The sequence below is a fragment of the Mercenaria mercenaria genome, chromosome 9 (assembly GCF_021730395.1).
Source record: "Mercenaria mercenaria strain notata chromosome 9, MADL_Memer_1, whole genome shotgun sequence".
Classification (NCBI taxonomy): Eukaryota; Metazoa; Mollusca; class Bivalvia; order Venerida; family Veneridae; genus Mercenaria; species Mercenaria mercenaria.
This window is the reverse complement of record NC_069369.1, coordinates 57925355-57943716: the sequence shown is the minus strand read 5'-3', so window position 1 is coordinate 57943716 and position 18362 is coordinate 57925355. Positions and strand designations below refer to the sequence as shown.

Genomic DNA, 18362 nt, shown 5'->3' with positions numbered 1-18362 from the left:
GTACCGGAAAAAAAACTATTATATATTACAAGAAACAAGCATCACGTAATACATTGAATTTATGCAAAAGATATACAGTGTACATCTCTCTCAATGTTTGACAGAATCGTTTCTTTGAATCAGGAAGGTCTAATACGTATCAGTTGTTCCAGTTTGAATGAACCTGCGTGACTGTTTTCGAGTCATTCTGAAAATAGACAAAGTGGCTAATGTTTAAATGTGCTACTAGATCTTTGTCTTTGTTTTAATGGAAACCACTTTACCTTCAAATTACAAACCATAATAATCGCAATCAGTTAAATTAAATCCGCCCAAAATGCAAGATTTCAAGAAAATATGCGTATCGCACCATGAAATAAATAGTGGTGTCTGACCTTACAGCGGAGTTTCCAATCGAAAACGCCCATTCCACAATGCAACAGAAAAATGTCTGCGCCCTGGGTTTGTAACTGCAAAATAATTTGGACATATTTTTAGACGTTTTAAACGATTCTTTCCATATCTGTCAAGATGGTAGAAATAAATGATTTGGTTACAGTTACCAGGTAAAGTTTAACACATAAATAATTGTTTTGTTCGATGAACGGATGCCTATCTGGCACATGCTGGCTCTGGCAGGTCTAGAATTTCATTGATATTACAGATATTCTATAAATAAAAGGACAATTCATAGATTTGAAGATTTTTTATTCTGTAAATTTACAATCTTGCTATATGAAATCTGTTGAAATTGCAGTTAAACTTGAAACCAAAGCTTAAAATGAAATGTCAACCAACCTCACAGGGCTCACCGGATCAAGTGACAAGTCCCATACTTCCATACTTTCTTTACTTTTTACCTCTTCGCCATTGGTGTGGATCTCAACTTCTAATTGAAACTACTTGAGGATGGCACTGAGACTATGCTTTGGGGTAATTTACTCCATGGGTCAACAACACGATTTGCAAAAAAATATTTCCTTACATCAGTTCTTGTATCATTTCTTTTCAAGTTTCTGATCATGCCCTCTAGTTCCGACATTTTGGCAAATCGGATGTATGTATTTTGGGCAAATTTAAATTATGCCCTCTTTTGGACTTACAAAATTCTGGTTACTTTTGCCTGCATAGCTAGATCTATTGTTTAAAGGTATATATAGCTTTGAAACTTACTTAATTTTTCTTTTTCTAGGTCAATAACCAACCTCAAAGGATCAAGTCCCATACCTGTGACATCTGTTTTGGCAAAATTATGCCCCCTTTTGGACTTAGACAATCCTGGTTAAAATTTTGCATGCAAGTTTCTATCTAAATAACTGATGACCATTCACATGTCACGGTATGGACTTGGTCACATAAGGAGAGAATATGTGTCGGTCTCACTGTCGGGCAGCATGTTAACTCGGTCGGCAGAGCACTCTCCCTGTAAGCGAGGGGTCCCGGGTTCGAGCCTCAAACTGACTGCACATTTTTCTCAGCCTGTGACATTTGGCGCCCATCATGGGACCATGGCATGCTTGCTTGGTCAGTCTTACGACGTTTGCGATATTGTTTACCTCCAGAATTCAAGGAGGAATTTCCAATTTGTGGGGGTGTATGTCACTGTACGGACTTTGTCACATAAGGGGAGAATATGTGTCAGGCAGCCGGTTAGCTCGGTCGGCAGAGCACTCGCCCTGTAAGCGAGGGGTCCCAGGTTCGATTCGCGGACTGACTGCACATTTTTCCTGAGACTCAGGGCTCCAGATAATTTTTTTGGCCTATGAGTATTTACTGATCATAATTTTTGTGAATGAGTAAAATGTTAAAATCTGAAATTGACTAGGAGTGATTTTACTCCTGAAAATTTGTAAATGAGAAAAAAAAACAGAAATCAGTTTTATAACATATTTATTTGGTGTAACACCTATGACTTTGTTTGCAGTTCAGTTTCCATTCAGCATTCAAGTTTTTGCTTCTTTTTCTCCATTGACTTAATTGCTTTGGCTTCACACTCACTGCCTAATCCAATAGATTATTCAATATACCTTTAACCATGTTTTGGGAATCATTTATTGTTGGTTAAAAGAATGCGTAGCACATTTGTTCTCTACATACATTCTTAGAAAGAAACATGTTGTTCTTAACTCCACACCGGAAGTTAATATTTTAAATCGACACTGCTTTAAAATACACTACCTTACCATCAATATTAATTCCTAACAATTTGATTTGCGCACGCATTAAGGTCAGAGACCACCAATTCAAAAAAGTACAGGGAACTTACTGGGAATGAGGTAAGTGTATACCTGGGAATAAGGTAACGTCTGTGCGTTCTGATTGGTCAGTCATGTAAACAAACCCAGGAAGTGATTATTTTTTCAAAATTGATATTTTTTCACTGCATTTACAGTGTTTTATTAAACATTTTGACAAAATTTGCTACATTTTATGTGTATTGAAAAAAAAGTTTTATCAAACGAATTTCTCCCGCCATGTAAATGATGTAAACAGTGGGTCATCTCATTCACACGAAAATTACTTAAATAAAGTATCACTATTCATATGTTTTTCGTGCGATATTTTGGTAGAACTAAGATAGCTCTTGAAAACCTTGTAATTAGATATACATGTTTCGATGTATGGAAGGCCGTACACGCCATAATGTTACAATGTAAGTCTATGGGAAAACAGTTGGTGGTCTCTAACCTATAATAGAGCTAAAACATGACTTTCGTCGGAAGCCATCACACTCAGGTAATGTAAATGGCCACAAATCTGTTGTAAATGATGTAGAAAGACGTTTTTGTGCAGAAATAAGCCTGAACTTTGAGTTTTTTTTAAATTGTGGCCTCTTTTTTTAAACAGGTGTGCCCATTTTTATCTGAGCTTTTGGGCTAAAAAGGATCATTTTTATCTCTGAAATGTTAGAGAATGATCAAAATTATTAGACCTTATTTCTATTTTTTATGGAATGAATCGCATTTCAGCTTCAAAGTCAAATCAAATGCAGATAACTGAAATTTCCACGAAAAAATGCAATCTGACGACGACAGGGACGGAGTATGGGCATATAAATCGGCAGGGGGTGACCTCAGTAAACTGTCCATATCTTTCTCAAAACTGAAAATTTCTTGATGAAACTTTGTAAGACATTTGGTATTGTATCATGTTTCACAATATGACTGTAAAATTGGAAAACGTGATACGAAACATTCATCTATAGGTCAGAGACCACCAATTCAAAAAAGTACATGAAACTTACTGGGAATGAGGTAAGTGTATACTTGGGAATAAGGTAACGTCTGTGCGTTCTGATTGGTCAGTCATGTAAACAAACCCAGGAAGTGATTATTTTTTCAAAATTGATATTTTTTCACTGCATTTACAGTATTTTATTATACATTTTGACAAAATTTGCTACATTTTATGAGTATTTAAAAAAAGTTTTATCAAACAAATTTCTCCCGCCATGTAAATGTTGTAAACGGGGTCATCTCATTCACACGAAAATTACTTAAATAAAGTATCACTATTCATATGTTTTTCGTGCGATATTTTGGTAGAACTAAGATAGCTCTTGAAAACCTTGTAATTAGATATACATGTTTCGATGTATAGAAGGCTGTACACGCCATAATGTTACAATGTAAGTCTATGGGAAAACAATTGGTGGTCTCTAACCTTAAGTGTATTATATAGTTTAACATAGGTTTATAGAGTACCATTCAATGCCTGTGTACGTTCAATGTGGCAGAATGAGTGCCGATCGTGCTCTGTTATGTAAAGCATCCAGACAATTCAGATTTTGTTTACGCCAATAAGAAGTCATTGCATGTGTTTCTGTAATTTTATGTACGTTTTTATACGCTAAAAAATCAACAGACATGTGTATATGCATTATTTCAAAGCGTAATTTACGCTATTACGCATCTTATCTCGAGCCCTGGAGACTACATTTGGGGGCTTGTCTGGGATGTTCACCCTTGGAGCCCATTTGGGGCAAGGCAGTTTGGCTGGGGTGTGCATCTGAATTCGGTTAACAGTCTGCGGCAGACATTGGCAAGGAGTGCCAATGTCTCGCAGTAAGAGGGAAGGTGTGTAGCGGTTCTGGTATCAGGTGGCCTTGGTAGCTTAATTGGTAGAGCATTGGCACGGTAAGCCAATGGTCCGAGGTTCGAGTCCCGGTGAATGCTGCACATTTTTCCTGAGATTGTTACATTATGTCACAGTACTGACCTGGTCACATAAGGGGAGAATATGTGTCAGGCAGCCGGTTAGCTCGGTAGGCAGAGCACTCACCCTGTAAGCGAGGGGTCCCGGGTTCGAGCCCCGGACAGACTGCACATTTTTCTCACCCTGTGGCATTTGGCGCCCAACATGGGACTGTGGCATGCTTGCTTGGTCAGTCTTACGATGCTTTCAATATTATATGTACTTCCGGAATTTGAGGACGAATTTCCAATTTGGGGGGATGTATGTCATGGTACAGACTTAATCAAACAAGGGGAGAATATGTGTCAGGCAGCCGGTTAGCTCGGTCTGCAGGCACTTGCCCTGTAAGTGAGAGGTCCCAGGTTCGAGCCACGGACTGACTGCACATTTTTCTCACCCTGTGACACACATGCTACGTGATAGCATTAAGTTCCATAACTCTTGACATGTATTTTGGCCAAATTATGCCCCCTTTTGTACTATCAAAATCCTGATCTAATTTTGCATGTAAGTTACTATCTGCAAAACTAATGCAGATACTGGATTGAAACTCTAGATGTTTTAACATTAAGGGTAATATTCCTACTTCTGGGACAACAAATCAAATAGACGAGCACTGGCTGTCTGATGGACAGCAAACTAAAATCAAGATTAAATCCAACAGAAGTGTAAGAAATCAAGAATAATTTATTAAACCTAAACATCTGTACACATTTTGAACAGACATTTTGAATTGTCATTTACAATCTAGATCCATTTTTTTCTGCCTTTTTTTCAGGTTTCCTGATGGATTTAAATTTGCATTGATGATACTGTATTTCCCTATTGGTGTGTTCCTGATTGTATGCAGAGTGTTGATTGCCTTACATACTTATATAATTGTTTGTCTGTTCCCGAGGGGTGCCGCTAGAAGGTAAGTTTAAAAATGTTTAAAATTGCATTAAAATTGAGACAGTTATAAGAACATTTGATAAGATAGCAGTTGTTTATTTAAAGGTGAATTTGCTAAATAAATAATTACCAACATGTTGTAGGTATATAGACACTAAAAAATGGTTAAAAAAAGATAGTGGCATAATGGCGGATTCTGGAAAAACTGAAAGCATCAATGGTCAGCCATTTTCTTTGTTACAACACAAGTTTTGTATAAAGACAACTTAAAGTTAGGCTTGGCTTCCTTAAGATAGTTTTTTTTATTTTTTGCTTGTTACAAATGACTGAAGAGAATTTGGTTAGACATGGAGTTAAGAAAACTTGCCTCAGCCTTAGTTTTTTAGCTCACCTGAGCCAAAGGCTCAGGGTGAGCTATTCTGATCACTCATCGTCCGTCGTACGTAAACTTTTACTTTAAACAACATCTCCTCATAAACCGCTACGCCAATTTCATCCAAACTTCACAGGATTGTTCCTTGGGTGAAGCTCTACAAAAATTATTCAAAGAATTGAATTCCATGCAGAACTGTGGTTGCCATGGCAACCGAAAGGAAAAACTTCAAAAATCTTCTTCTCAAAAACCAGAAGCCCTAGAGCTTAGATATTTGGTGTGAAGCATTGCCTAGTGGACCTCTACCAAATTTATTCAAATCATGACCCCGGGGTCAAAATTGACCCCCACCCCAGGGGTCACTTGATTTTACATAGGAAACTCTTAAAAAATCTTCTTCTCAAAAACCAGAATCCCTAGAACTTAGATATTTGACATGTAGCATTGCCTAGTGGACCTCTACTTAAATTGTTCAAATCATGACCCGGGGGTCAAAATTGACCCTGCCCCAGGGGTCACTTCATTTTACATAGATTTCTATAGGAAAATCTTCAAATTTTTTAAAAAAATAAACCAGAAAGCCTAGAGCTTAGATATTTGACATGTAGCATTGCCTAGTAGACTTGTACAAATTTTGTTCAAATCATGACCCCCCGGGTCAAATTGATCCCGCCCCATGGGGTTACTTGACTGTACATAGAAAAATCTTCAAAATTTTCTAAAAATAAACCAGAAGGCCTAGAGCTTAGATATTTGACATGTAGCATTGCCTAGTGGACCTCTACAAAATTTGTTCAAATCTTGACCCCGCCCCAGGGGTTACTTGATTGTACATAGGGAAATCTTCATAAATTTGCTAAAAATAAACCAGAAGGCCTAGGTCTTAGATATTTGATATGTAACATTGCCCAGTAGACTTCTACAAACTTTATTCAAATCATGATCCCTGGGATAAAATTGGCCTCGCCCCAGGGGTTACTTGATTGTAAATAGGAAAATCTTCCAATTTTTTTTTAAAAATCATCAGTTTGACATTTGAAACACGTAGCTCATATTACTCAGTTGAGCAATCCAGGGTCATCATGATGATCCTCTTGTTTATTTCAGTTTTGTTCAGCTAAATATATACTAACTCAGGTGATGGCTTGAAGGTCAGCTTGGCCTTTTGTTTGATTTTTTATTTCAACATTTTGTTATTGTTCACGAAATAGTAAAAAGCTTGATTTAATAAGTATTGTATTTAACTTTTCACAAAAATAAAAAGTTTTTCATTTGTTTATTAATATTATATTGTCATGACATGTATAATTTCAGGCAGTTCGTTCGTGGTATGCTGGGGGTGCTTGGTATTCATATTTGGGTGGAAGAGGATCAAAGCCCACAGACAGAGAGCCCAAAAGTTCTTGTGGCCAATTATACATCAGTTCTAGATCATATTGTCATAGATGTAGTCATCAGTCATTTTGTGGTAATCAATTAATCTCACTATATAGCTTTAGTGTTTAAACCTTCCAAGAGCATAGTAAAAGACTACAAATATGGAGGTTGCAGAATTGACCCCTGCGTAAAGTGAATTGTTTTAACACTAAAGATTTGTAAGGAAACTGTATATCTTAACTTCTTGAGGGTACAGGCTTGAATTCCAGGAGAGGTATATGGGTTCTCTTCTCTCATACCCTTGTGGCAATGGATTCCATCAGGAATGAGATGTGGAGAGTGATTAATATAAGTTGTAGAGCTTGCTTCACAATTGACCTAAAATAAATTACTATTAACTAGATGTTTGTTTTCAGCCTTATCATGGGAATGTACCTAAAGTGTTCCAGTGGGTGCTTGGTTACAAGGATCTTACATCACCGCAAAGCAAGCAACAGTTTCTGGAAAATATGAAAAAGTTTGTACAAGGTAAACTTTCCAGGCAGAACTGGAAAAATGATTTACTAGTTTAGCATGCCAGGAAGGAAACTGGTTTTGTCACAACAAAACATTCTAGGTCATACGATGACTTTCTAGCTTTTATATTAGAGGAACAACCCAGTTCCTGTAAATTGCATTATTTTCAACCTAGCACAGTATTGCACCTGGGTAGAACAGTCAGCCTTCTCTAAGCCAGTTGAATGGGTTTCTCCTGTGAAAAAACTCTACTTGCCTGTGGGGTTTCAGACCCGAAGGGGTGAGCGGCCTGTATATCGAAGTCAGAAACCTTAACCACTCAACCATGAAAGTTCCCCTTTAGTTTTATTGATGTTGCACTAAAGAGGTTGCACAGTTTTTGGAATTGGAGATAAATTAGGGCTAATGAAAAACAGCTGAATGTTCTGTTCGAATAGTGTATAATGCTACCCAGACATTATAAATAAGTGGGAAAATGTAGTTACATTGTGCAACAGATTGCACAGCTGTCAGCTCGACTTACTGGCTATTCTTGTCAGCTGTTATTAGTGCCTTTCAAATTGATTTGTGTGTACCAGTTTTCTAGAATTGTTTTTTCTCTCCTTTTACAGAGCAAGAGTTTCCCATTCTCATACAGCCAGAAGATGTTCCTACTAACAACAGTGTTGGAGTCCTTAAGTTTAACACACAGGCTTTTGAACTAGAGTTGCCCATTCAGCCGGTATGGACATCTTACATCATATACAAAGCCTTTTTTTACAAAGTTTAGGGGTATTGTGTAGGGTTTGAATTGCAATCAAGGTTGATAAAGATAACATAGCAACGTTACAAGAATTGAGTGCATAGTTTTAGTGGTGCTTATCTGGATGGTACAAGAATTAAGCTTCACTGAGAGCGTAATGTGATTGATGTCATCAATTTGACAAAGTCATACACCCAGTTTAGCTTAAGATGTTTGGATCAAATTTTTTCAACAATGTAGAATTTGATTAAACCCTGATTTTTCATAACTTCAGAATATACTTAGAAAATTAGGCAAATAAAAAAAAGATAGGGTTGTGTTCTTGATTCTTTGCTAGACTGATTTGAAAAATTTGGACCTCACACAATTTTTCATAATGGGAGTCTATGGGGAAAATCACAACTTTCATAGCATTTTTGCAAATAGAAATTTTTCTACAATGTAGATTCTAATGAACTTCTCACAGTCATAAATAAACAGTCATATGGTATAATGTGGTGAAATAAAATGTGTCCATATGCTTATTTTTGAGATATTTGACCATGATTAATGTGAAACGCACATTTAAAGCTGATTTTAAGACATTAGTTTGAATTTTTTAATGGGTCAGATGTTTTAATATCATATTTTAACTTTAGATAGATAGTAACAGTGCCATAGTAATAAATTTACTCACAGGTTGCCATTAATCCATGAAATGATTTTCATTTCCGTATGCCCAATCCAGGCTTTATTCCACGTTTTACGGATAAATGATGTTACACCATAACTTCTGGTTTACCAAACGTGCAGAACTACCTTAAGCCACACCAGCATAGTCGAGGTCATTGAGCGACTTCCCAATTTTGATAGTGGAGGTAGACCCATAGTGGCCCTCCTTACATACTTTCAGGTACAGACTGTCACCTGTGTAGAATTACTTAACCTCAGTAAGCCAGCTGGATGGCATACCTGCATCCTATGTGGTGTTTTGAGCGCGAAATAATGAGGGACAAGTAATTGGAAGCCAGTAACCTTAATTGCGGAATGACAGTAACAATGCCTTTTTTTACAAGAATGGATGTTGAATTTATAGGTTTAAAGCAGCTTAAACAAAGACCCTTAGTATGAGATTTTGCAGATCAGCCGCTTGAAAAGAGGGGTTAAAACTTTTCTTTCATCATCACCATTTTTCTTGTGTGTGCCTTAAATCAATCTCGTATTGTCGTAATTAAGAAGTATTATGAGTTTATCATCCTGAAAGGATCTTTGCTTAAATATATCTGAAAAAAGTTTCATCATTAATAAAAATTCACAAGCCATATTGTAGATCATATAAGAATTGCACGGTAAGTAGTTGTCATTTAAGGTTAGTAGGCAAGTATTTGTAAAAGATCTGATGTGTCAGGTTTAGTGAGCCAAGTTTTCCATTGCAAGCCTACTAACCAAGCATTGCCCTGGTCAGATCTTGTAATAAGTTATTATTTTACTTTTTATCTGAGATAGATATCTGTTTAGTTTTATTTCTGGTAAATTTATTTCTTACTGAAATGAGGTGCAGAAAATTTGCATTAGTGAAATGAATGGTGTCGTAATGTTTCAAAGGCATATAATGCATAAAGTTCTTGTTTACATTATATCAAGTGCTGGTTTACATTACATATAAATCTGTTTACATTACAAAGAGTTCTGTTTACATTTCACAGAATTCTGGTTGATGTTACATAGAATTCATTTTACAAAGAGTTCCAGTTTACATTAGATAGAGTTCTGGTTGACATTACGTAGGGTCCGGGTTTACATTACATAGAGAATGGTTTACATTACATAGATATTTGATTAACATTACCTGGAATTCTGGTTTACATTATGTAGAATTTTGCTTTACTTTACATAGAGATCTGGTTTACATTACATATAGATTTCTGGTTTACATTACATAGGGTCTTTTTTACATTGCATATAAAGTTCTGGTTAATGTTGCTTATAGAATTCTGTTTTGCTTTTCTAAGAATCTGGTTGACATTATTACCTGTAGCGAAATATTAATTTGGTGTGTCTTGTAAAAATATTTTTGGATTTACCCGGTACATATAAACCAAAATGAATTAAAAAAAAAACAACTTAAGAGATATTTAAATTGTAACCCCATTCATGCCAAAAATCAGAAAATTACCCCACAAATCTGCTAACCTTAAAAACCTTGGAAAATGATAGGACAGGTTTAGGGGATTGCCTCTTTATCAGTCTAATAGCTGCAAACTATTGTACAATAACACTGATTTCTGTGGCGGTATATTTAACAGAGACACCTATTGATGTGATATTTTTGTAGGTGTCTGTCCAGATGTCGCGGCTGTCATTCCCATGTGCTCTAACAACAATAGATGGTCCTAGATGGACAGATGTTCTCTGGTGCTTCTTTACGCCTGTAACTGTATTTAAACTCAAGTAAGTAAGTGGTACGAACTTGGTCATTACAGTCAGTGTCTACTGTAAGGAGACACAAACCTACCTGGAAGAATCAAGAATGTTTTATTAATCCCCTGCCGTGGCGGAGAGATTATAGGAATGGTCTGCGTCCGTCCTTCCTTCTGTCCGTCCTTCCGTCCGTCCTTCCTTCTGTCCGTCCTTCCGTCCGTCCTTCCGTCCGTAACAAAATCATGTCCGGTCCATATCTCCTAAACCCCTTGAAGGATCTTCATGAAACTTGGGTCAAATGATCACCTCATCAAGACGATGTGCAAAACCCATGAGTCAGCCTTTTCGGTTCAAGGTCAAGGTCACAACTGAAGGTCAAAGGTTTGAGCCTGCCATTTTGTGTCAGCTCTATATCTCCTAAACCCCTTGAAGGAATTTTATAAAACTGGGGTCAAATGATCACCTCATCAAGACGATGTGCAGAACCCATGAGTCAGCCATGCCGGCTCAAGTTCAAGGTCACAACTCAAGGTCAAAGGTTTGAGCCTTCCATTTTGTGTCCGCTCTATATCTTTTAAACCCCTTGAAGGAATTTTATAAAACTTGGGTCAAATGATCACCTCATCAAGACGATGTGCAGAACCCATGAGTCAGTCATGCTGGCTCAAGGTCAAGGTCACAACTTAGGGTCAAATGTTTGAGCCTTTCATTTTGTGTCTGCTCTATATCTCCTAAACCCCTTGAAGGAATTTTATAAAACTTGGGTCAAATGATCACCTCATCAAGACGATGCGCAGAACCCATGAGTCAGCCATGCCGGCTCAAGTTCAAGGTCACAACTCAAGGTCAAAGGTTTGAGCCTTCCATTTTGTGTCCGCTCTATATCTTTTAACCCCCTTGAAGGAGTTTTATAAAACTTGGGTCAAATGATCACCTCATCAAGACGATGTGCTGAACCCATGAGTCAGTCATGCTGGCTCAAGGTCAAGGTCACAACTTAGGGTCAAAGGTTTGAGCCTTCCATTTTGTGTCCGCTCTATATCACCTAAACCCCTTGAAGGATTTTCATCAAACTTGGGTCAAAAGATCACCTCATCAAGGCGATGTGCAGAACTTATGAGTCAGCCATGTCTGCTCAAGGTCAAGGTCACAACTGAAGGTCAAAGGTTTGAGCCTGCCATTTCGTGTCCGCTCTGTATCTCCTAAACCCCTTGAAGGAATTTTATAAAACTTGGGTCAAATGATTACCTCATCAGAATGATGTGCAGAAATTATGAGTCAACCATGCCAGCTCAAGGTCAAGGTCACAACTAAGGGTCGACGGTGTGAGCCTTCCATTTGATGTCTACTCTGTAGATCTCCTAAACCTCTTGAAGGATTTTCATCAAACTTGGGTCAACTGATCACCTCATCAAGAACTCATGAGTCAGCCATGTCAACTTAAGGTCAAGGTCACAACTGAAGGTCAAAGGTTTCAGCTCTGTATCTCCTAAACCCCTTGAAGGATTTTCATGAAACTTTGGTCAAATGATCACCTCATCAAGACGTTGTGCAGAATTCATGAGTCAGCCATGTCAGTTCAAGATCAAGGTCACAGCTGAAATCAAAGGTTTACCCTTTCACTATCCATAGCAGTGGCGGGGGATTTAGCTGTCTTTCAGACTGCCTTGTTTGTATTAGGATACATTGCTGTAAATCCAAGCTGCAAGTTCTTGATAGATTACTTTTAGTGCTGAAAAAGTGACCTGTTAATTTGAGCCATACTTTGGTCCATACAGTAAAAATGATCAACTTGTACTGTGCTGAAGAAATAAAAGTAAAAAATTCCATGGCCTGTTGCCGAGAACTGTACCTTTGAATAACCTTAGACTACTAATAAATAGTAAGTGATCCCTGCAGGATACATTGCAAGTTGGTCTGGAAAGTTCAGTACAGATAGATCAAGACTTGGGGTTGCAAGTTCAGTTTTCAGGCACAGCAAACATTTTGTGTGACGAAAGACAATATGTCTGAAGTCATGGGTCCTACCACTGATTCATGTGAGGAAGTTATCATTACTTTCTAGTGTTGAACCTACATCAAACACATATTGTGTAATCTTTAATATTCATGTGTTAATCCACAAAATTAGATCTCACTAACAAGTTAAGTTCCTACACATTTTATGTTCAGTTTCATGACGCCATGAAATAGTTGTATTGACCTTTACCAGAAAATTTTGTGACCGTGAAATTAAACGATTTCACAAGAAACAATAATCAGTAATTGTTATTATTCTTTTATTTGAGATAATGTTTCGAGGGTTGAGTGCAATACTGCCATAACTCCTTTATTTAATAGGAGTTATGGCAGTTTTGCACTCAACCCTCAGTTTATTAGCTCACCTGTCACATAGTGACAAGGTGAGCTTTTGTGATCGCCCTTTGTCCGTTGGCGTCGTCCGTCAACAATTTCTTGTGAACATGATAGAGACCACATTTTGCAACCGATTTTAATTAAACTTGGACACAACTTGTATTGGCATAATATCTTGGTTCCTTTCGAAAACTGGCCAGATCCCATCATGGGTTACAGAGTTATGGCCCCTTAAAGGGCCAAAATTTGCCATTTTGGCTTTTGCAGCCATATAAAAACTTCATTTGTACAAACTTGCAAAATATCTTTAGCAACATTAGATCTTGGATTCCATGATGAATCCGTCAGATCCAATTGTAGGGTCCGGAGTTACGGCCCCTGATTGACCCCTGAAAGAGCCATAATTTGTTAATTTTTACGTTGTGAACACGATAGAAGTGACATTTTACATTCAATTTTAATCACACTTACACAAAACTTTAGTCACATTAAGATCTCGGTTCCTTTCGAAAATGGGCAAGATTCCATTATGGATTCTATTCTGGCCATTTCAGCCATATAGAGATCCCATTTATGTTTTGATTTGACACAGACTTGCAAAGAATGTTTATCTTGATGATCTCTAGGCCATATTTGAAACTGGGTCATGTGGGGTCAAAAACTAGGTCACCAGGTCAAATCAAAGGACTAGATGGCACATTTTAGACCCTATCTTCATGAAACTTGGTCAGAATGTTTATCTTGATGATTCCTAAGCCAATATCAATACTGGTTCGTCTAGGGTCAAAAACTTGGTCACCAGGTCAAATCAAAGGAAAAACTTGTTAACACGCTTGAGGCCACATTTATGACCCTATCTTCATGAAACTTGGTCAGAATATTTATTTTGATGATTCCTAGGACAAGTTTGAAACTGGGTTATGTGGGGTCAAAAACTAGGTCACCCACTCAATTACCAATAACATTCAATTATATTTCAATTAAGCATTACTGCATAATATTTTAGCAAATTTCAACATGAGTTTAAAAGCTCTAAAGAGGTATAATATGTAATTTTAGAGGGAAATGCTTGAACTGCTCCTTAAATGAAATATTTATATAAAATATTTCTTCATTTACTACTGTTTGCACATCAAATTGCCCCTTCACCTTGTTTTAAAATCGATAGAACTTTACCTTTACGTCACAAAAGCAGCAATGCTGAAGCTATTTTTGTACCTCGTCTATACAGGTAACTCCGCCTTTACAGTAAACTATTTATGTAACAAGTCGGTTAAATACACTGGATGAACTTGTTTATGTTGGCCACTTGACTGAGAATTTTATAAGATAAAAAGTTGATTAAAATACAGTTGAAACGGTTGTTTAGATGGAAAGTAAAAGATATAATAATCGTCAATCAAATCTTAAATGAATGCACACTACATTCAGGTCGCGTGGATGTGAAAAAAAAACAGAACCCACTAATACATTATACGCATTGTCTTGCCTAAATTTCAGTGCCTTTTGCTGCAAACATTTCTTTTAAATAATGTATCTCGTGTTAAGCTTCCATAATTTAAAACGCGACTGACTCGTGGTTGAGTTATTGGAATCATTGATTGAAGGTCATAAGTTTAATTCCCAGAACCGACCATGTTAGTTGAAAATAGTTGGTAATTTCTTACGGAAGGTATGATTCTAGAACTGGTTCTTCCAAGGAACGAAGACAATGTTTATTAACTGCCTGTCTGTAAATAACTGAGATAGTATATAAATGACGGGCATGAAACTCTTTAAATAAAAAATAGATAAATTCACATAATAAATTATATGTAAAGGATCAGACTGAAGACCCCCACCCCCCACACACACAAAAAAGAAAAAAAACAAACAATATTCTAGGCCTAAACTAAAAAAATATTATGGACTCAGATTTTGTGATAGTTAAATAACATTTTTATGATAAATCTTTAAACTTCGACATCAGCTTCCACAGACAAAAAAGTATCAACCGCATTCTGCAGAAATTTATCAGATTTTGATGGATATTACAATTTCATATGTTGTGTAGTTTGAAAGTTCAATAATTGCATGGCCAGAAATTACTATAGACGCTGTTCCCATTTGGACTTAGTTGAAATACGAGTATTTTACTTTTCAAATTCAAACAACCTTTTCAATCGATAAAGTTACAACGTATACAAGGACAATACTAGACATGATTACTAGAGTCAGAGCGCGCACTTTGTGTGTGTGTGATAGTGTTGGGTGGATCATTGAGGTGACGTAAAGATAACGAAAAAAAAGAACACGTTCAACTGTTTCAAGTAACAAAGTGAATACGGACGAGGCGGGGTAAACCTGTCAGGATTACTCCAAAAATAGCTTCAGTTTCGCTGCTTTTTTGATGTAAATGTATAACTCTATCGATTTCAAAAAATGTGAAAGGGAAATTTGATCTGCAAACAGTAGTAAAATGTTACATATGTTCAATTGAGCAAACTATAACATGAAAAAATACTAAATCATTTCAATGTAATGTGTAATTTAATTAATTACATTGGAAGTGTAATGGTAAATGAATTAATTATTTTGCAAAATACAGTCGACACCGTACTTGCGACCACCTCTATTAAGCGATTTTTGTATTAAACGACCAGTCAAAATCCCTCCCGAACGTTTTCAGTATATAAATTCATTCCATTAAACGACTTTTTTATTAAACCACTAGCGACCACATTAATGTAGTCCAGACAGGTAAAATATTCGACAAAAGTATCTATTAAGCGACCGGGTACCAAACTTCTACCGGGCATTTCTTCATCTGTGTAATTAGCGAGTACGTTTTGCACGTGACTGACTGCAATTAACCTTTGTATCAGTCGAACTGACAAACAATCTAGCCATAAACACGTTTTGTAGACTTGGAAAAGTGTTCACGATGTTAAAACAGATTTTGAAACCATACATGTATGTTCATAATAAATACAGTTACATTAACAGTTAAAAATAACTTTCCTTTTCATCTGACTGAAATTCATTAAGAGACCATTCCATTAAGAGACCACTTCTTAGCAGTCCCTTGGGTGGTCTCTTAATACAATGTCGACTGTAGTGTAATGTAATTTGTAATTTAACTAATTACTTTGCCATGTAATTGACCCCATGTCTGGTTATTACAGGGGCAGAATCCCTTGGGCTTGGGGCACCAACCAGTCCTTGAGATTTTGCAAATGTTAATCGTTATAACAAAAAACATGTGCAATACATACAATCATTATCTGGTTTCATTCCAGCGTAGCACTCCCTGTTGACGTGGCAGTGTTTTATTACTTTATTTATCTAACTGTATTTTGATTTCTACAGAACACATCCTGTAATAAAGAGAGAGGAAGGGGAGAGTGTTGACGATCTTTCTGAGAGAGTTCGGTCAGTGATAGCAGAAGCTTTAAATCTTGAAAAGACAGAATATACAGCTGCCGATGTCAGAGAATATCGCAAAAAATTAAAAGCTGAACCCCCGTCTCAGCCTAGAGGTGACTGTTTCATACAGAAGTGACTTTTCCTAAATTTATTTTATATGAATTGAGAAAATAATGGTTTGTGAGTGTTAAACAGTAAAGTTTGCCTAATTGTTGAGGCTAGTTAGTCAATTATGCATAGATACATTAATTCAAGTATTAGTCTGTTATGTAATTTTCTGGCATTCAAATGCTTAAAAATTTTGAAAATAAGAACATATTCAAGTAAATCTGTATGCAAGGATTTGTTACCATGACCTTTTGTCATACTTTTTGTGCCCCAACTACTCATATAGATTTGGTCTTGTCTGTGCATCTGTCCGTCCGAAAAAAGTTTGTTGATGCGCCTAGCTCAAAAAGTATTTGATATAAATTGGTGAAACCTTGCATGAATCTTTATCATGATAATTATGAACTTGTACACCTTCTATTTTCATCTGGCTCCGCCCCCTATTTTCAGAGTTATGGCCCCTGAAATAGTCAAAAATGCACATTTTCACCTTGCAAAGCGCCTAGCTCAAAAAGTATTTGATATAAATTGATGAAACCTTGCCTGAGTCTTTATCATGATATAAACTTGCACACCTATTTTTCTTTAGGCTCCGCCCCTATTTCCAGAGTTATGGCCCCTGAAATATAAAGTGATGAAACCTTGCATGAGTCTTTATCATGATATGAACTTGCACCTCCTATTTTTCGTCTGCCTTCACCCCCTATTTCTAGAGTTATGGCCCCTGAAATAGTAAAAAGTGCACCTTGTGACGTGTTTAGCTCAAAAAGTATTTGTTAAAATGTTATGAAAAGTTGCATGAGTCTTTATCACGGTATAAACTTGCCCATCTCCCATTTTTCGTCTGGCTCCACCCCCTATTTCCAAAGGTATGGCCACTGAAATAGTCAAAAATGCACATTTTCACCTAAGGAAGTGCCTAGCTAAAAAAGTATTTGATTTTTGCATGAGTCTTTATCATGATGTGGCTTTGTACACTTGGCATTCTTTGAGATTTCAACGCTAATTACAGAGTTACAGCCCTTGAAATAGCCAAAATAGTGGATGTTTTGTTTGTGATGCTCATAGCTCAAAAAGTATAATGACCTAGAATAATGAATCCTTTATATAAAATGTTTGTTGAGGCTATACCGCCTTAAGACTGCAAACATTTTAATTATTGTCCCTTATTTGTGACAGATGTTCCAGTGGGGGCACACCCTGTGTCCTACAGACACATTTTAGTTAAATAAAATGTTTTCAAGTGGATACAACCCCCTCTGTAGCCTAGTAGTAGAGTGCTGGCTTGGAGCTCTGGAGACCGTGGGTTTGCTCTCTGACGGCAATATTAAAGACATAAAACATGGAACTATTAACTTCCTTGCTTGGCGCTCTGCATTAAGACAATAGTACTAGGACTGGTCAGCTCAGTGTCAGTAAAATGTGACTCAGTTTGGTATCATGTCATTTGTCTGCTATGTGATACTTCTTTTGAGGAAGCACTGTAAAGTTGGGAATTTTGCTCACTGCAACAAGTAGACATTGTCGTTAAATATTGTTGCAAAAAGAAGCACAATTTAAAGTGCATACATGTATAGGTTGATACTTGTTCTATGTAACAAGTTTTCTCATTTTTAGCTCACCTGTCACAAAGTGACAAGGTGAGCTTTTGTGATCGCGCAGCGTCCGTCGTCCGTGCGTGCGTGCGTCCGTCCGTCCATGCGTGCGTAAACTTTTGCTTGTGACCACTCTAGTGGTTACATTTTTCATGGGATCTTTATGAAAATTTGTCAGAATGTTCACCTTGATGATATCTAGGTCAGGTTCGAAACTAGGTCATGTGCGGTCAAAAACTAGGTCAGTAGGTCTAAAAATAGAAAAACATTGTGACCTCTCTAGAGGCCATATATTTCACAAGATCTTCATGAAAATTGGTGAGAATGTTCATCTTGATGATATCTAGGTTAGGTTCGAAACTGGATCACGTGCCTTCAAAAACTAGGTCAATAGGTCAAATAATAGAAAAACCTTGTGATCTCTCTA

The 18362-nt window shown here is 36.9% G+C and overlaps 1 protein-coding gene across 1 annotated transcript; it reads left to right on the top strand.

Moving 5' to 3' along the window:
• Positions 1-400: 400 nt before the first annotated feature.
• On the top strand, positions 401-16383 carry LOC123546217 (lipid droplet-regulating VLDL assembly factor AUP1 homolog). The gene is made up of 7 exons (XM_053551475.1): positions 401-545; positions 4952-5086; positions 6752-6905; positions 7231-7342; positions 7942-8051; positions 10387-10502; positions 16176-16383. The coding sequence occupies exons 1-7, from the start codon at positions 511-513 to the stop codon at positions 16366-16368; spliced, it is 855 nt and encodes a 284-aa protein (XP_053407450.1). The 5' UTR covers positions 401-510; the 3' UTR covers positions 16369-16383.
• Positions 16384-18362: the final 1979 nt, after the last annotated feature.

Excerpts from the sequence above, each read along its gene's own strand:
- LOC123546217 (XM_053551475.1), top strand. The coding sequence starts at position 511 with ATGGTAGAAATAAATGATTTGGTTACAGTTACCAG. Across the intron at positions 546-4,951 it reads GATTTGGTTACAGTTACCAG|GTTTCCTGATGGATTTAAAT; the intron begins GTAAAGTTTAAC and ends CCTTTTTTTCAG. Across the intron at positions 5,087-6,751 it reads CCGAGGGGTGCCGCTAGAAG|GCAGTTCGTTCGTGGTATGC; the intron begins GTAAGTTTAAAA and ends GTATAATTTCAG.